Here is a 20,096-nt window from a genome sequence, read left to right as displayed (position 1 = left end):
AATATAACACGATTTATTCTCAAATAAATATGCATCTAATGTAAGACTAATATACTTTCGTTTATTAATTTGAAAACAATCAATCAAAATGACTAGAAAATTTCAACAAAAAATACTCCTATACAAAATTTTTAGCCGACTTCATAATATTCAATCACAAGCAATTATAACAACCGAACGAAGGCTAAATAGAATAGCTCTTATTTTTCCATCACGATTAATATTATTTTTCTGTACTTCTCTCCAATTCAAATTCAGCTTAATATTATATTAAATAACAAAATTAATAGTTTTAATCAATATTTATAGTTTCCATAAATTAATAGTTTTAATTAAAAAATTGATATTTAAAAATTAAAATTTAAAATTTAATTTTGTAAAATTAAATCTAATATTGAAATAAAGAAACAAAGTGAAGGATGACAAAAGGGAAGAAGAATGATAATTTTGAAATAATATCAGATTTAGTACATAACTAAAATAATATCAGATTTAAAATGTTAAAGTGTAAAAAGACCAAATTGCCCAAACCCCTCAAAACCCCTCAAAAGGGCATTTTCGTCTCAAAATACCGTTTTTGATATTAACCCTTAGTCCAGGGACTACTGGTGATATTTTTAAAGTCCAGGGACCATTTTCGAGATAAACCCATAGTCCAGGGACCATTTTTGAAGTTCACTCTAAAAAAAATAAACACTGGTTCTGCTATACCATCATACCTAATCATGTTTTATACACTTACCTACTCACATGTATATATATTTAACCTATGTAATCCATGCTTTCTTCTTTGCTTCATTTTACATTACACCAATTAGTCAAGGCCCTTGAAAACGCGCATTAGTCATTTGGTCACAATAACAACATTACTTAGAAACTTCAGCCTTCAATAATTAATTATTTCCTTCACCTATAAATAGGCTCCCATTTTCTCATATCTAAACACCAATACTCATACAAATTCTTACACATTCGAATCACTTTCTAGAAGAAAAAAAACACTCTAACACTAAATCTTTTATTCCACAAAAATGTCAAAAGGAGAAGGAAGAAGCCGCAAGAAATGCTTAGCATACGTTGCAGCATTCATAGTGTTCCAAACAGCCGTCATTTTAGTATTCGCCCTCACAGTCATGAAGGTCAAGAGCCCGAAGGTGAGATTCAACGCTATGGTTGTCGAAAGCTTCACCTCCAACAACAGCACAGCCACTTCCATCAACATGAAGCTGCTCGCTCAGCTCACTATTAAAAACACCAACTTTGGCCATTTCAAGTATGACGAGAGCACTCTCATCATACTACACAATGGTGTGCCACTCGGGGAGCATGTCATCCCCGAGGGGCGCACCAAGGCCAAGAAAATGCAGAAGTTTGAGATCTCTGTGGATGTGAGCACGGCTAGGGGATCGGGTAGTGAATTGAGAAATGAGATTAATTCTGGAATTTTGAAGCTAAGCAGCCAAGCAAAGTTGAATGGGAAGGTGCATTTGATGAAGATCATCAAGAAGAAGAAATCTGGTGAAATGAAATGTGATTGGGATGTCAATTTGGGCACTAGGCAGGTGGAAAATTTGAAATGCAATTAAATTTTTTTATTTACATCCTATACATATGCATATGTATATGATTTTCGTCGTAGGAATTTGTTGTATTTATTTTGTATTTTTCCTTTACCTGTGCGGTGAATGTCGTTCAATTCAATTTCCTTTTTTATTTTCAACCTTTCATTTATGTTGTACGTATACAATTTGTTAATTGGGAGAATAGTAAGGTAAGATACAAATACAGAATTTGTTTAGATTCTTTCAATGATTTTTTTTTAAAGTAGGGGGGTAATCTACAGATTAATCAATCATTTTCTTCTCTTTAATATTTTTCATCTTTCAAATCTTCTAGCATCATAATTTCTTTAATTAGAACTAAGTTTTATTATTACTGGATTTGAATTATTTTGTCCTTTTAGAAATTCTTACTTAATTATTCTATGTTAGTGTGATTTTTTATTTTTTATTATGTCAATGAAGAATTTGTCTGACGCAGAGATTCAATTCGACTAAATGATTCACGAATTATCACTCTCGGTTGTTTGTTTATTCATTTGAAACTAAAGTGATTCTTTGTTAAATGTTCCTTATGAATCTGAATCAACAATTTGACCAATCATTTTTCAATCATTTTAAGGCAGAGAACTTCTTTACCATGTCATCAACCGAAGAAAATTTATCTTTTACCAATTAAATTGCAAAACGTTTTCAATTGTATCACAATTCACAAATCAAGATTTTTTTTAATCAATCGAACCATTAATTCTTATCACAAAATAGATATCTACTTGTATAATTTAGATGTTTTGTATTTCTTGAAAAAGTGATTTAATTGGTTGAATTAATGTGAAATTGTTGATATCACTGAGAGTGATACTTAAATATTTCTTCTTATAACTCATAGATGAGATGATCATATCTCCATCAGAAGCCTATATTTCTTGAATTTCTTCTAGCTATTCTCCAGATTAATGTATTTAAACCATAATAGTGATTTACGCAAAATAAATTAAATTAAGTGGACACCTTGAGCTTTCTTTATTTGTATAAGATTTTAATGAGTAGATATCATTAACTTCACAATTCAAACATTTGTATCGTACTTAGTAAACATATTGACAAATCAGGTTTTAAGTTATAAATTTAAAATAATATCATGGTTATCATCACTACAAAAATATCGGCCATTTGCTAGCCCCCTCGTGCTAGCAAAGAGCATAGAATCGTGCTCGCAACTTTTCATTTTGCTAGCAATTTTCGAGCACCTTGTGTGCTAGATATACCGTTGATAGCAAACCTGTGAGCACTTTTGCTAGCACAAGTTCATTTGCGAGCAAATATTTAGTAGCAAACAACCCCTTTTTTTTGTAGTGGATACACAGAGTTAGCAGTTTTAGTTAATTGTGAGTGACAAGGAGCCTAATGCGTATAACGCACAATTTGCTACATAAAATGTTAGTGACTAATCAACTTGTACCCCCAAAAAAAAATTGCATTTTCAGGATTCATCCATCTTTGAAAAATTTAGGCCAAACCACCAACAGAGATGGCATATGGGAGGATTCCATCAACTACATAGATCATTGTAAAGAAGTGAAAATTGAATATATATCAACGTCAGTCATTAAAGCCTAATTTGGGCCCTGTCAGCTGGATCCTTTACACAATTAGTTATTTCATAACCTGCAATAATTTATCTAAGTGGATGTACAATTAAAATTCATGAAAGAACTGCTTTAATTTTAGTTTATTACTACAAATTACTATGGCTTAAAATAGGTACACCAGTTTCTAATGCTGAATAACATAATATTTGTGGTAAAGAGAAGATTTTTAGAAAGTCAATGAATTATAGTCCACTATTAACTTCTAAGGATTAAGGATAATAGCAATTACTAAATAAAAGATCAAAGCTAAAGCTGAAGAAACCATATCTTGGTTAAGTCCTATAAGTTAACTGAACGAAATATTAAATGACTATTCACACCATATTAGCTATTTAGAGGAGGAAACTGGTAGAAAAGTGATGACAAATAATGACACATACCAATTCTAAGAGATAAATATTCCTGAACTGAATTATATACACTTTGCTTTGAGAAGCAAAAGGATGGTGAAAACTTCAAGACTATTAATTGTAATCTCGATCAACAAAGTCCCCCTGTTACCCAAAATTACAATCAGGACAAACATAAAACAATAAGTAGTTGTTTAAATTTCCCACGCCGACATTCCCTCGGAAATTTATATAATAAAATAATAATCATGCCAAACTCCGTCACTACCCCGTTGGAAATGATGTAGGTAAAACTACCAACGGCTAATCCCTGATAATCCATTGGTAAATGCCAATGGATGTTTTGTTGTCAGTAAATCACTTGGTAATTAGTGAGTTTTTTTTAGTGGATTTCATTATTTTATTTTTTTCATTATTTTAAAAGACGTAGAATCAATGAAAAGATGACTAACTAATTTACAACAACTATATTAGTTTTGATTCTAATACCTCTTTTTATAGATGTATTTATTTTAACGAAACAATAAATCGAATTATATATATAGTAGTATATTAACTAATTTTTAAAAATATTATTATTATTTTATTAAATTTTAGCACCGGCTAATTTGTATTTCTGGTTCCGTCCTTGGATATATTTTCTCAGTTTTAAATTTTAATGGGGTAGTATTACTGTCCTTATACACCAGATGAATGAAAAAAATTATTAGCAAACAACTGCTGTGGTTGCCAAGTAGAGTAGAACTACGAATACTATTCCTATTGTGATCCTCAGTATTTGAAAGGGTCATGCCTTGTAGAGTTATAGATGGGATTTTGTTTTACCAGAGTTTTTGAGTTATTTATGTCTCTCTAGTCTTTGTTTCAAGCTTTGATATTTTCATAATCCGTAATCAATTATGAAGTGATGATACAAGACTTAACAGCTGGTGTTATTGAATATGCATTGCCAGATTTAAAGAAATGAAGTTATTCTCAAATACATGTTTGTTTATTCCAACCTCAATCAAAAACTACTTAAAACTTACAGAAGAGAAAATTAAGAGCACCACCACAATTTCAAATCCAAGCATAATCCTGCTGATTAGTCGTTTTGGATAATCATGAAATGTGATTTATTTGCAACTGCATTCGTGCTTGCAGGCAGCCATCTTGAAGCTTGGCTCTCGAGGAATTGTCTAAGGCCTAGTCGATCCGTTATGTTCTTAATTTTGCACCCGTTTTAAATCAAACTTAAGACGATTTCTCTCTCCGTTGATTTTTTTGGACGTGGCCCTATGCGGGATTTTTTTGGAATCTTTGCAGCCCATAACTATTTTGTTACTCGAGCTTATTCACCACTTGATGTGGTGTTAAAAACCATATGTTATGGTTAACACTGAGACATTATCATAATTGGATTATCTCTCATTTCTTATGGCTATTAGACTATTAGTGGAGCATTCTTGTAATTGGATTAGCTACCTACAAATATTTTAGAATCTTCAAGAGCCCATGATCACCATAACATTTTCGTGTCGGGAACGTGTCCAGCTTTCACGATCACAAAAAACGTTGATTTGGCTGTCGGTCCCATGTTTACACTAATCCGAATATGTGTCACCACCTTTACTCGAGTCCAAATTCGACTAACAAGTTCTAACCGAACACATCGAGGTCATACATAAAACATTTATGGCAAGACAACTCCATTTAAATAGACAATCAACACACACACACACACAAAAAACACAAGTTCAAATTTTCCTAAAATATAAGCAATTGATTTCTTCTGAGTCGAGATATAAGAAAATGATATTCATTGAGTTAAGTGAAAATAATAAAGTAAGACAGAGAAAAAAAAAGTAAGAGATAGTAAAATGAATGTTTTATTTATTGTTCAAAGAAAAATCAATCATTTATAGTAGGACAATCGAAAAGGGAAATCAATCACTAGTAGTATGACTAGTCCTTCACTTCTTCACGTTATTTTCCTCATAAATTCCCTTTTCAGAATAAAAGCTAGAATTTAGCAGTAATACTAACTTGATGATACACATTCTATTTCTATGTTATCTTTATTTAACTTTGTGCTATAATTAAATTGGAGATTTAATTTTTCTTTCTTTTTTTTTTGCTATAATTAAATTGGAGATTTAATTAATCTGGCCATAAATTATTTGGGGTTCAAAGTCAAACAAGGGACTTTGTTCTTTGCCCATTCTTGAATTTTCGTTGGCTCGAAGGTTTAGTCTTTGTCAATTAAATTGACGTTTTAATTACTTGGAGGATCATTTCTACACCGAATTAATTATTCTCTTTGATGTTCTTCCTTGGTTAAAAAAGGAGATTACATTTTTTTAAAGAAATCTGAAGATGTAGTTTAATAAAACTTAATTTATCTGGATTTAATAAATTAGCAAATTAGCACAACATAAATAATTACAATTACTTATGAATTTCGAAATTGGGCTCATTTACATTATCTGCAGCCTCAATCAATTAAATCCAGCCTCCTTCCGCTCTCCTCTCTCCCATCGACGGTGCTTACATTGCCTTCCACTCTCCCGGGCAGATAAGGTTCCCTATATCTTATCCCCTTTCTTCACCATTCCCACACTACTACAGCAGTCCGCCCAGACAGAAGAAGTAGCTGTTTCTGGCAGCCATGTTAGCTCCCACTGCAGTAACTTTATGATCACATTTCTAGGTCGTTTGATATTGAGGTAAAGATTCTGAAGAGAGGTCCACATCTCGTTTAGGCATTTCATCGAATTTCTTCCGTGCTTCAGCCACTTTGTTGAGAAGACTGCAACGGGTCCCCCATTTTGCCAATACATTTTTCAGCTCAACAGTTGGAGCAGCCTGTGATTTGTGGATATGTGTCTGTAGCATTAAATCGATCATAAAATTCCAACCCAATGTGTTCAGCACGAGAAACAACGGATTTTTTTTCTCTATATCTATCTATTGTGCTTTGTTGAAGGGGCAAAAGTGTCTTTTTATAATCTTATCATCAACCATAGACCATAGTAATATTTCTGGTGTAGATTGAAATTGAATGACGAGCCTTAGTCTTGGCCGTTCATTTCCTGCCGGCGTTGGCCGGAGATTAGGGCGGCTTCCGCAGAATTCAGCCACCCCCATGAGAATCTCATGTTCGACCTCTCTCCTCCCAAATAAGGTAAGCTGGAAAGATTATATCTGGAAAACAATTTTTTTTTTTTAAATCCCAACTTTTTGTTGTGGATTATTGAAACAGTTTAAAAGGGCGTACACTAGTGTGATGATAGTGCCAACTGGAGTAGGAGCGGCCATTGGCGGCTACGCCGGAGATGCTTTGCCGGTAGCTCGAGCTCTGGCCTCTGTTGTCGACTGCCTCATCTCTCATCCCAATGTATGTTCCTGTCAAAAACGTAGAGGTTAATCTATCTTTGTTCCAAAATCAGCACGTTCTTTTACAGGAATAAAAGATCAGCACATAACAATATAGAAAAGTTATTATCCCGGAAAAGTATATAGGGTAATCTATTGCATTGGGATATCTCCATCATTTGAGCTAAATTTGCTGGACTCATACCTCATTGAAAGAGTAGGATTAGAGGATAAAAATGCTAAATTGTGTAAAGTAAACTCCCCATGAGGCTTGGAAACTCGTTAGTTTTCGCCTTATAATGTGATCTTCATCTTTGGTTGGTTAGTTCATTGTTATCTAGCTTGTACTACAAGTTAAACTTGTTGGGCATAAAGCAATTCCGAAAGGGAGCAACCTTTTTTGGATAAGCATAGGTCAATGCTTAGGTTCATGTTGGCCCTCTTGTGTAGTAATGTTGTGTAAGATTTACTTGAAGAATCAATCGCAAATGAATATGGCTTAAGGTCAAACTCGAACATCAAGAAACTGATTAGATTAGTCCCATTTCATTGTAAGTAAATGTGGTGGATTCTGCATTAAAGGCAATTCATGGTAAAAAGGTGTAATTCTTCAGGTTCTTAATGCAGCAATGCTTTACTGGCCAATGCCAAATGTGCTATATGTTGAGGGCTATGCACTGGATCGATTTGCTCAAGGCCTTTGGGCACTGGAACCAGTTCATCAGAATAAGGTGAGCATGTCCTGAGGTTGTGCTGGCTATTCATAAGTTTATTTGTTAGAATTTGAAATGGAATGTTATCTTAGCACACAAGGCTCACGCACTCTTTGGTATTCTCTTTGTAACTCACACAGAACACACACACCAAGCACACACTAATCTTGATGAAGAGAGAGTAGTTTCTTGGAGAAAAGGAATATTCTTTATTGATTGATCACTTACTAACTAGATACAAACAATGGAGCTATATATGTAGCTCATACAATCTGGCAGAAAAGAATCAAGAAACAAGAATCAAGAGCTTCCAACAGCTCTTTGTTAACAAACTAACTAACTCTAACGGCTAGTTCCTACTTGCTTCTTCGTTTCCTCTTTAGCCTTTAATTCTTCATGTTTAAGAGCTGAATGTGGACTCACTTCTTACATAGAACTTGGGCAATACCAATTAGGTGGGGCTAGTTCTTGATTATGGGATAGAGGAAGATCTTCGCCTTCGTCATTTGCAGGTGGTGGATGCAACAAGGGCTTCTCTTGGTCTGCCTGTTGTAGAATATACTGTCACAGATGCTGCACTACAGGTCTGCAGCTAATAACTAGATTCTTTATATCACTTGGTGTGGTGTAACTTAAAATCCTTATTAAAGTTTAGAGTGAAGATCTGAGTTTCGATGTATGCTGTAGGTGGAAAAGTGGGTTGACCTGAAAACTGGAAAGTCGACTGGTAGGATAAACCGTCCTGATTCCCTATTGAGGGCTGTGGAAACGTTGGTGGAGAGAAGTGGCGTTAATGCCATAGCAGTTGTAGCTCGCTTTCCAGATGATGACGATGACGATGATCTAGACAAGTATCGGCAAGGAAAGGTACATTTTATTACCTTTATGCACGAATTACTGCTTTGCATACTAACAAAGGGGTTTGGATTTGAGCAGGGAGTTGATGTTTTGGCAGGCGTAGAAGCGGTGATAAGTCATCTCGTGGTGCAGAAATTTGGGATTCCTTGTGCGCACGCTCCTGCAATGTTGCCTTTCCCAGTGAGCCCTCGTTTATGCCCCAAATCAGCCGCGGAAGAGGTACGTACATTCATTAATTCGTTCGTGTAATTAAGTACTCTACAAAGAGAATGAGGTTTTGATGAAAATTGTTGTGGTGTGAATGCAGATAGGGTACACGTTCCTACCGTGTGTGCTTGCTGGTCTGAGCAGCGCCCCGCAGTACTCATTATCAGGGGATTCGAGGAATGGTATAGTAGGTGGTGACGTGGACAGTGTGATTCTGCCGATTGATGCTTGTGGAGGAGATGCAGCTCTCGCGTTTGCTACTAGGAAGACAAAGAGGGTAAGTATCCTTGTTTCGAAGATCCTCAAATAGCCCCCGTTGGTGATAATGGTGTTGTTTGTTTCAGCCGCTTATAGTTGTGGTTGAAGAGAATGAGACTGTGCTGAATGATACACCTGAGAAACTTGGGATTTCAGCGGTGAAGGTATCGAATTACTGGGAAGCAATAGGAGTGATTGCAGCTCATAAAGCAGGAATCGACCCCAACTCTCTCCGGAAAGATGGAATCACTTTCATACCATTCACATCTTCTTCAATCCAATCGAATGCAGTTTTGCCACACAACTCCTTGTGCTGATTGATTCATCTATTTATTTTGGCTTCATTCAACCCTACAATCTACTGTCACTACTTTCATCACATTCTCTCTCCCTCCCTCACTTTATCAATTCGATATTAAAATCCACGTCATTTACAAATTTTTTTGGACGAAGGTAGTATAAAATAGCAAAAACCAAATATATTGTAGGCAAAAAACATAGAAAAAAAATTAATAATTTATATTGTGAAATGAACTTTAATAAAGGTTCTTCGTAAAACTTCTTTTTTTCTTCTCCGTCGTTTAAGATGGATGTGATATTTATGTCTTCCCATAATAATTATTGAGAGTTTGAGTCCAAAATGACAAGTACTTGCTTTTATGGTGATTAAACTATTAGCTGTAAGACTATCAACGATGAACATGCAGGTCCTGACCTTCCTGAGCTTGAGGGATGACGGGCACATTTATCTTAAGATCGAGAGGGAGCCTTCCAGTTTGTTGCTGCTCCTGCAATGCATTAAGCAGAGTTGTCCCATACTGGTTCCGTCCGGTTAAGGCGACGTTCAACACTGTCTTGTTTTGATGCTTGCAATTAATGATGGATCTCCTTTTTCTAGCATGACTGGGGCTTGAGGCCAAGTCATCGCTATATGATGTATTCCATAATCATAATCAGTTAACAGGCTTAGATGATTTCCATGTAATATATTCATAATATAGAAACCAGACGGCTTAGTAAAACAAGTAGTGCAATCACTCTAACATATGATGTATTGCTGTTCCAACATAATCATGCAATCAACTCAAAATGGCTTCAACTAGTAATTTCATTGGTTTCGTCAGAAAAAAATCTACTAGTGTTGATATTCTTATGTCATATTGTTGATATTTGTTATACACTATGTTGATATAAAAAACATTCACAAAAATTATCATATGATAACATAATGACGATATTACCATTTTGTTGATATTTTGTCTATTATTTATTGAGATTCGTAAGATTTAATCTCATCCACTCATTTTAAAATCTAAGGGTGGAGATTTGGACTTGATTTTGGATTAGGGTGTTATAATCATTAGAATATGACCCTAAAAATTGGTATATAAATATTTATAATATTGAAAAAGTAGATGGATCTAAAAAAGAGACTAAAGAAATATCCTAATAAAGTGTACACTATAATATTAAGAAGAAGATCACAAAAATATTAAATTAAAAATGGTGCGTGTAAACTTGGAAATTGGAATGTGAGAGAATATCTATTGTTGCATCTTCTTAATAACGTGAAGATGTATAAATTATAGTATTACTATTTAATGGGCTAACTCATCATTTAATTGCTAACTACAACTAATTTAAGGCCATAGGATTTTAGAAAACGTGTGGTCTATAATTTGCCACGTGTAATTTTCGTGTTTATTAATAAAATAAAAAAGATTAAAAAAAAACGCCAAATTAGGGTTTTAGATGAAAATGTCAATATAGTGTTTCGGAAATATCAACACAATGCTTTGAGAATGTCAACACGATGCTTTAAGAATGTTAACCCATTGCTTATATTGACATTCTACATGTATTATATTGACATATTTTATATAGTATGTTGACATTTCTCGCTTTACGAAAAAATTGAATATTTTTTTATTTTTTTCAAATTTTGACGTCGGAACATATGCATATATGATATCGTTGGAATCCTTAAAAAATTATCTTTAATTTGATATATGCTATATGAATTTAAAGTTTTGGGATTTCTTTTAAAAGTTAGTTATAACTAAACATGTAGTTAATTGACATTAATACCCCTATTGATATTTTATGGAATTAATCCTATGGCTTTATTGACGTTTTTTGTTGATCGTATTGATATTTTTGGTTGATGATCTAGGCCCTTAATTTGAATATCTAATGGCTATTATTTAATTGTAGTTAACAATTAGGTATTGAGTTAGCAATATAACACTCCCCTTTTAATATACTAGTAATTAATTAGATACTTATAAATTTGGGCTTTCATTCCAAACACTAAACCCTAATGACCCAAGCCCAACATAACATATAACTAATAGCCCAGTAAGGCTATCTTCTTCCCCAATCTCACACGCACAATTGCAGAGTGCGGCGATGGCGGCTAGGGATTGTGCAGAGCGCGGCGATGGCGTCCAGGGCGGGGATACTGGGTCCGCACCGGCCAAGCCCCCGCTGGAGTGGCGGCTTGGCCAGTGCTATCTCCGTCCCTGCTCTCCACCACATCTTTTTTCAAATTGCTCATTAGTCAGGAGTTCCATTTATAGGCGGCACTAGTTTTAAGTTTTAAGAAATATTAAAAAAAAATAGATAGAAAAAAGTTAGTGAAATATAAATTCCACCGTATATATTGGTTTTAAATGAAATGTGAGTGTAATAAGTTAGTGGAATGTGACACTTTATTACTATCTATGATAAAATTGAAAAACGAGACTCCTATTCACGGATAGGTGGAGAACTTAGTAGATAGCCCATGTAATAATTCAGCGTAAACTCACCGTTATATGCGCATCCTTCTATAAGTTTACTTAAAAGGGATTTGTTTCAATTGCTTTACTATATCATAATTTAGTCTTCACTTTATTGTAGTATATATGTATGTGTATGACTCAACAATTGTAGAAACAGTTGTAAATATCCCCCTTTCCAAGATATCTGTATTTATTGCTTCATTTACAAGATTTGGATGTTTATTTGCTTTGATTCACATATCTGCACTCTGTAGATTCTTGCATTTAATTAATCTTATTCATAATATGTCAACCAAAAATCATGTTACAATGCATTTGCTCACATTTTATTTATTTGTGTCTCAATTCATTTTTTAATTCGTGATCGTGTTTTCTAGCAGTATGTGTCGACATTAATATTAGAACACCAAGTTTGAACCATGAAAATATGTTATCTAACTTATAAGTATATGGCCACAGCACAAATTAATGCTTTAGGTCTCGTAATTAATTGCATAATAAATTTGGTTCAATACTTATGAGATCATTGATGCTCAACTTTCTCGACACTCCTACAAAGCGTCTAGAACTAAACTAACTCACTGCTTTCGCCAAAATTTCAGGAAATTGTCCTTAGATCAAGTCAAATGCCAACTTCTCTAATTAAAAGTCTGTCTCAATATTTCGATCAATCAATATGCTCGTTCTTAAAATATTAGAAATCCGAATAATAGGAATTTAAGCGAATCATTCATTTAGTTTGATTAAATTATCAGAATAAATGTAGTTTAAGGAAAATTGAAATCAAACCTACTCTTGTTAATGAATCAAGTGATACCAATATCATTATTCTTGAAGTTATTGATTAGTTTTTATCGGCACTATATTAAAAAGACTATTTTATTCGTCTGTAGTATGAATAAGTTGACTTTGATCTCGAAATTGTAACAACTTCATATATGGATTTACTGTATTAAATTAAAATTTTATTATCAAATTTGGACTCTTTCTAAAACGAATACTCATCGATTTCAAATTATCCATTTCTAGTTTTCTTTTCAGACACATAGTTAACTTGTAGGCAAGGAACCATGCTGAGAGAGAGGTTTGTGGTTCTTTCAATTTTGATAATTTTAAAATTATGTTTTGTAATGTTATAATTTAATTCTAAGTATTTTACAATGTAGTAGTACTATATTAAAGAATTTGAAAATTTTTGTTGTGATGTAATGAAACTAAGTTTAATATTTTTAAATTACATAAATTATTATGATAATATTGATTTTAATTAATTAATAGTGTTATTTTTAATTAAAAATATACGAATTTTTGCTCTTTATTTATTGTAATTAAGTCCAGTATTGTTCAAAAATTCTTAGGAGCTTTCTAATACTCTTTCCATCTATTTAACTTAAGAATCATTTATTTTTCGTCATGAGATTTTATATAATGTTGCTATGTGAGTTAATGAAAAGATAATAGTATAATAAGAGCAAAGAAAATTAGAAATAATTTTATTTTTATTTTATAAAATTTTTTATTTTTAATTGTATAATTTAAAAAGAAAAATATTTTATTTTTAATGAAACCGATCAAGTATTACCCGTCATATCAGGTTTACTCACCTACAATGGTCACAAATATTTTTTTAGAAACTAGTATAAACTGATGTAGACAAGGTGTGAATTAAAACTTGACATAATTACCGTTGTCCTTCTAGATACTGACCCATTTAGTTCGGTTCTTATACTAATATTTATAAGGGGTGGTTACGATTAATTAACAACTAAAAAATTTAATCATTTCTAGTTTATGACTCGCTATTCCTGATTAAGACATGTTCGTAAATATCTTCCTCTTTATTTCAGAGAAAAATATCTTCCTTTCAAAAATATTCGTATTCGTCGATCATATGGACATATGTCATGGTTTATAAGATTTCAGTATTTAATCAGAATTTCCACCAAAGATTAAGGTACCAAACGTCTCTTGCTAATGAGGGATTTTGATTCGATTCTCACAAAAGTGTAGATTTTGTACTTAATTAGATTTCGTTTAATTTTTACTAGTTCGGTTATTGTGCTATTTGATTATGTAACAAGAGTTTGATTCATCATGCCACAACACGTTAGTTCTAAACTATCCATTAATGACGATTTAGTTCTGACATTTGAGTTGAAGAAAGTCAGCAAACACGTTTTCGTTAATTATAATTAAAATAGTTGTCTAATGCACAACACGATTATATAAGTACAACAACGCGCATTCGCAGTATTACTTTGACATTTCAGGCAACCAATCTACTTCAACAACTTATTTTCTTTTCCTATATATACACTCTCATTTCTTCATTCCTAACACAAACACACCCAATTTCCTACTTCACTTTCACTTTTCACAATCAAACAAAAAGAAACACTATCTTTCATTCCACAAATTAACATGTCAAAAGGAGAAGGAAGAAGTGGCAAGAAATGCTTAGCATACGTTGCAATATTCGTGGTGTTTCAAGCAGCCATCATTTTACTCTTCGCCCTCACGGTCATGAAGGTGAAAAGCCCGAAGGTGAGGTTCAACGGTATGGTAGTCGAAAGCTTCAGCTCCAACAACAACACCGCAACTTCCATCAACATGAGGCTGCTGGCTCAATTCACAATTAAAAACACCAACTTCGGCCATTTCAAGTATGACAACGCCACGCTTGTCGTATTGTACAATGGGGTGCCACTCGGGGAAGCTGTGATTTCGCGGGGGCGCACCAAGGCTAGGAAAACGCAGAGGTTCAACGTCAACGTGGATGTTAGTACGGATAGAGTAGTATCCGATAGTAACTTGGGAAATGAGATAAACTCTGGAATTTTGAAGCTCAGCAGCCAAGCGAAGTTGAATGGAAAGGTGCATTTGATGAAGATCATCAAGAGGAAGAAATCTGGGGATATGAATTGTGATTGGAGTGTCAATTTGGGTAACAGGCAGGTGGAGAATTTGAGATGTAACTAGTTATAATGTTTTAGGACTTTATATGTTGGTTTGGGCTTTTATTTACTTATTTGTTGATTCCATTCTTGTTGATTCCATTGTTGTGGATTCTGATTTATTTATCTCTGTTTACATGTTAATTGTTATGAGTATAGATTTTAGCTCTGTTTCATACTACTATAATTTAGTCATATTTTTTTGGATTAAAGCTGTTTTATTTGTGTGAGCTTGCTTGACTGCTATGTGCAAAACGTAGACTTATAAAATTTCGAATAACTATAATTTTGTACTAATATCGCATGGAAAACAGAAATCTGGAACATTTGTTTTAATTATTTTCAATGCGCATCCAAGTTACTATAAGAGAGTAGTAATGATCATGTGATCATGTCTCTATTTTTCTTTTGCAAATGAACATAAATTTAAATGTTGTATGGTACAATCAACTCGAACCTAAGATATTGGGCTTTAAATATTATTATAGCTTTATCCTAGGTCAACTCACACATAAAAAATATATATAATCATGTCTTTTTTATTTATAGTACTCTATTTTAGTGAAAGTGGAACTCATATCATTGTGTAGTAGAGAAATTTTCAAAAATATTAGTAGTATAGGGTATGTTAAGATCCTTGTCATGTCTCTTCTATACAAATCGGACACCGCTTTTGATTCAGTTCCAACATACGACGTCGGCGACGCCAATAACATCAATTATCTCGGGATGACTTGTACTCCCTCCGTCTCGGATAATTCGTCCCAGTTTTCCATTTCGGTCCGTCCCACATAATTTATCGCATTTCACTTTTACCATTTTTGGTAGTGGACCTCATAACTACTCATATTTTATTATTTTATTATAAAACTAATATATAAAAGTAGGACTCATATTCCACTAACTTTTTCAACCCACTTTTCATTACAATTCTTAAAATCCGTGCCCGGTAAAGTGACCCGAATTATCCGGGACGGGGAGTAATACATATATGTTGGCTTGTGAAACATGCTTGAGGCCAACAGACAAACTGTTTCTTCTATATGTTTGGTCATTCTTGTGACATGTTTGCATCACTCTTTCCACTGATTTTTCATTTCAGATTATTTTATCGACTGTGATGTCAATACCTAAATCTTTTCATATCACTGAATATCCTCACTGAAGATGCCTGAAAATTAATTGGGAAAATGACGCACAAATGTGAATGTGTGTTTCTGAGCAGACGGCTTAGTTTTTCAGCCAAAATTTCAAGCCGCCACTAATAATAGCAAACACCTTTTTCTTCCATTTGAAATCGTCCGACAAGTACAAATAATCCACAAAATTCATTGACCTTTTCCATTATCTGTCCATCGTTTATCATGATGTGTTTTTGTTTTAATAAATCACTTTAGAATTAATTCGGAACAATATATTCCCCCTTCAATAATAACAAACTAATCGTACAAAAATGAAACTATCGAACTCCCCTAATTAATATCCATATATCTAGCTTTTATTTTTTCTATCGTTTCAAAAAATATCTTCTAGAACTCTAGCTACTATACCCAAGAAGGTTAAGAAATAAATAAAAAATACAATCAAAGTACTATACATTATGTTAAGCGCGTAAATTCAAATTAACGTATTTGAGAGAAGACGTTATTGCTAAGTCGTACACGAGTAGTTCCACTAGACCATCAATGGGTCCCTATTCACGATTTGAATATGATATAATCCCTAAAATCATTCCACATAGTCACAACACAAGAAAATAAGAGATGTATACACTACAAATTCAATGAGAAGCTTCTATAAATTAACTATTATAACAAAGACCGTTATGTCCGTACTCACCTTGTCACACACCAAGAAAACCTCAATCCATTTTTGAGGTCAAAATATCCAAACCCAATTACTCGTTTTCACCCCAATTTTCAAAGCCACATTTTCCAAGAAACAACCCATAAATAACCTATATATACCACATTCTCCCCCTCACTCAAATATCTCAATTTCTTTCACATTCAACAAATATCTTCGTGCCTTTTTTCCATATTCAAACCCTATCTATACATATATTGAAAATGACAGACAAATACCAGCCGGAGGTCCAGCAAGGATACCCTTTGGCCCCGGCGACAGTAGTCCCGAGGAGCGACGAGGAATACGGCCGCTACTCCAGCCAATCTGAGGCGGAGATGAAGAAGAAGAAGAGGATGAAATGCATTGCATACATCGCGATTTTCGCGGTTTTCCAAGTGGCGGTGATCCTAATTTTCTCCCTCACCGTGATGCGCGTGAGGACGCCAAAGGTGAGGCTGGAGAATATCGTCATAACCTCCAGCCCTACCTCCAGCGACCTAAGGCTGAGTGCGCGGATCACGGTGAAGAACACCAATTTCGGGCGTTACAAGTATGAGAGTACGCTGGCTAGTATTAGGTCTGGCAACGGAGGAGGCCCGGTGGCGGAGTTTGCGATCGAGGAGGCGCGTGCGAGGGCGCGTTCGACTAAGAAGGTCAATTTTGTGGCGGATTTGGGAAGCAGCGGCACTGGGAATGCGTCGGGGACGATGGATTTTGTGGTGGAGGCGAGGATGAGAGGGAAGGTGGAGCTGATGAGGGTGATCAAGAGGAAGAAGACGGCGGAGATGGCTTGTAACTTCACTGTTGTTTTGGCGAACAATGGTGTGCAGAATTTGACATGCAAGTGATGGACTTCTTTTATTTATTTGATTGTATATTGATTTTGTTTTATTGTGCTGTGTTGTGGTTATATTGGTTTTGAACTTTTGATCATGTTGTTTATAATAATAATTTCATCTATTTTTGCTTATTTAATGAGTTTGGTTTTGATGATGATTACTTTGATTTGTGTAAATAGGAGTAGTATATTTTTGTTCATGTTTGATGTAAATATCGTTTTCATGGTTTTTGAGATTTTTGAATTGGTACAGACATATTGTTATTTTCTTATGACATTTATGATGTTATTTTCAACTTGTGAAAAAGATTGTTTTGATTTTAATTTTATTCGCTATAACAGAGAAGAGAAGATGATGCTTTGAAAAAATTAGTTGAACGTGGGTCATATTTTTATATATTAGTTTTATAATAAAATGTGAGTATGAATGAGTTAGTGGAATATAAGGTCAACTGCTAAAAATAGTAAAAAATGAAATGTGATAAATTTTATGGGACAAACGAAAATGAAAAAATTGGACAAACTTTCAGGGACGAATGGGGTATATAATTTCACAAACACACACACGTCTATATATATATTTATATTATATATAAGGTGGATCATGTAGTATCCAAGCCTTATTTAGTTAGTGTAAGTATCCGATCGCATCCATTCATTTTACATATTCTACTATCCAAAATTTTCATATGTTTAAAGCTTATTTTGTGGTGGCAAGGGCTAGGGGCATTTCCGTAATTAAATTTCTGGTTAAATTCGTAACAGAAGGCATATTGTTAAATAGAAAATTACTACATAAATTGAACACAACTTCATATACTCACTTGGTCTATAAAATATTGTCCAAACTTGACTCGACACAGTTTAAGAAATATGAAGAAAAGTGAGTTGAAAAAGTTAGTGGAATGAGGATCCAAAATTTATATATTAGTGATACGCTCAGATTTTGCACTATTTTAAGGCCATTATTTGGTCCGTTTTTAATGTCAAAATCACTCTACACGTCCAATAATTGCATATTTTATACATTTTGGTATTTTGACGTGTTTTGTGAGAAATGTGCATATTTGAGCCGAAAAAGGGAGTCGAAACGCAAAGTCTAGAAATCTGTAGTTCAGACGGCGACCGTCGGCGCCAGGTGGTCAGTGATCTGTAGCGGCCCGCCTCGGAAATCCACGCTTGGAAACGAGTCTTGCCCGGCAACCGCCGAAGGTCATGCGGCGGTCCGCCGCCGAAGGTACCGAGACTTTGGACTGCAACGCGGCGATCACCGGCCAAGGTGCGGCGGCCCGCAGAAGAAAGGCAGCGAATCCGAGAGCCCTAGATTCTGCACCAAGATTTACCATATTTTGAAGATATTTTTCTTCTACAATGAGGAATGACTTTTTCCTATAAATAGGACCTCAAGCTTCATCAAAAGAGAGCTTCTTTTTGCAACATAAATTCCCAAAGATTAAAAGCTAGACAACGTCATTGTGCAAGGAGTTGAAGAAGGATTTCAAGAACGACAAGGATTCAACATACGGGTTTTATTTGTTTTAGTTTTATGTTCAAATTGTCTTCCCTTCAATCTATGGTTTAGCTTATTTCACTATGTGTAACTAAAATCATAGGATTACGGGGATGTGTTAGTAACGACTTTGGTTATACAATTCCAGTTTTCTATTTAATATCCGTTTTGTTTTTACTTTGTTTCTTCCCTAAGTAATCTTGATGCTACATGATTGAGTGACACAATTATATATGATTTAATACAACTTGTTTCATAACTGTGACAGAGTTCTAGCGAGTTAGGTCCACTTAGTAGACGCTACAGTTAGCTTCTCTTAAAACGGCAATTTCAGTTTTCTATTTAATATCCTTTTTGTTTTTACTTTGTTTCTTCCCTAAGTAATCTTGATGCTACATGATTGAGTGACACAATTATATATGATTTAATACAACTTGTTTCATAACTGTGACAGAGTTCTAGCGAGTTAGGTCCACTTAGTAGACGCTACAGTTAGCTTCTCTTAAAACGGCAATTCCAGTTTTCTATTTAATATCCTTTTTGTTTTTACTTTGTTTCTTCCCTAAGTAATCTTGATGCTACATGATTGAGTGACACAATTATGTATGATTTAATACAACTTGCTTCATAACTGTGAGAGAGCTCTAGTGAGTTAGGTCCACTTAGTAGACGTTACAGTTAGTTTCCCTTAAAACGACACTGTTAATTGAGAGTGATGACTTTTCAAGGGTCTTAGGAGCTTTTTGGAGTTACGTATTAGGATTGACAACCCTAAGATTGTAATCAACGTTTGTATCGCATGAGCATAAGCTAAGTGACTCGTCCTATCAATGTAATAATTGTGCTAGGATATTGTAGTTTGGAATTTGTATAACCATAACAGTGAACGCACATCCCTGGAATTCCCCTTATCTTTATATTTTATCTCCGTGATTTATTTGCAATCAGTTTTTATTTGCTTGCTATTGTTTTCTGTTTTCAAAAGTTTTCAAAATCTTTCGGTTTTCCAAATAGTAATTGAGTTTTAGTAGAGGATAGACACTTTGTGTTCGTCTTCCCCGTGTTCGATATCCGGTACTGACCTTTAGCTATACTATTCCTACTCTGTATACGTATTTATAGTGCTAGAAAATAGTGCATCAAGTTTTTGGCGCCGTTGCCGGGGAAGACAACTCACTTTGGAGTGATATCTTCAAACGGATAATTTTATTA

At 34.2% G+C, this 20,096-nt stretch overlaps 4 protein-coding genes across 4 annotated transcripts; all 4 read left to right on the top strand.

Annotated features, from left to right (window-relative positions):
- Window positions 1–957: 957 nt before the first annotated feature.
- Window positions 958–1,720, top strand: LOC125216558 (late embryogenesis abundant protein At1g64065-like). The gene has a single exon (XM_048118304.1). It carries the CDS (start codon window positions 1,032–1,034, stop codon window positions 1,584–1,586), a length of 555 nt encoding a protein of 184 aa, XP_047974261.1. The 5' UTR covers window positions 958–1,031; the 3' UTR covers window positions 1,587–1,720.
- A 4,323-nt stretch (window positions 1,721–6,043) lies between these two features.
- LOC125209025 (uncharacterized lipoprotein syc1174_c-like) lies at window positions 6,044–9,389 on the top strand. The gene is made up of 9 exons (XM_048108605.1): window positions 6,044–6,266; window positions 6,591–6,724; window positions 6,803–6,937; window positions 7,530–7,646; window positions 8,084–8,212; window positions 8,316–8,495; window positions 8,565–8,705; window positions 8,794–8,970; window positions 9,038–9,389. The coding sequence occupies exons 2-9, from the start codon at window positions 6,602–6,604 to the stop codon at window positions 9,266–9,268; spliced, it is 1,233 nt and encodes a 410-aa protein (XP_047964562.1). The 5' UTR covers window positions 6,044–6,266; window positions 6,591–6,601; the 3' UTR covers window positions 9,269–9,389.
- Window positions 9,390–14,063: 4,674 nt separating this feature from the next.
- LOC125212945 (late embryogenesis abundant protein At1g64065-like) lies at window positions 14,064–14,900 on the top strand. The gene has a single exon (XM_048113258.1). The coding sequence runs from the start codon at window positions 14,156–14,158 to the stop codon at window positions 14,711–14,713; it is 558 nt and encodes a 185-aa protein (XP_047969215.1). The 5' UTR covers window positions 14,064–14,155; the 3' UTR covers window positions 14,714–14,900.
- Window positions 14,901–16,675: 1,775 nt separating this feature from the next.
- On the top strand, window positions 16,676–17,506 carry LOC125216060 (late embryogenesis abundant protein At1g64065-like). The gene has a single exon (XM_048117671.1). The coding sequence runs from the start codon at window positions 16,758–16,760 to the stop codon at window positions 17,382–17,384; it is 627 nt and encodes a 208-aa protein (XP_047973628.1). The 5' UTR covers window positions 16,676–16,757; the 3' UTR covers window positions 17,385–17,506.
- Window positions 17,507–20,096: the final 2,590 nt, after the last annotated feature.

Source organism: Salvia hispanica, chromosome 3 (genome assembly GCF_023119035.1).
Source record: "Salvia hispanica cultivar TCC Black 2014 chromosome 3, UniMelb_Shisp_WGS_1.0, whole genome shotgun sequence".
Classification (NCBI taxonomy): domain Eukaryota; kingdom Viridiplantae; phylum Streptophyta; class Magnoliopsida; order Lamiales; family Lamiaceae; genus Salvia; species Salvia hispanica.
Note: the sequence above shows the minus strand (reverse complement) of the source record. Positions and strands in the feature narration are given on the sequence as shown.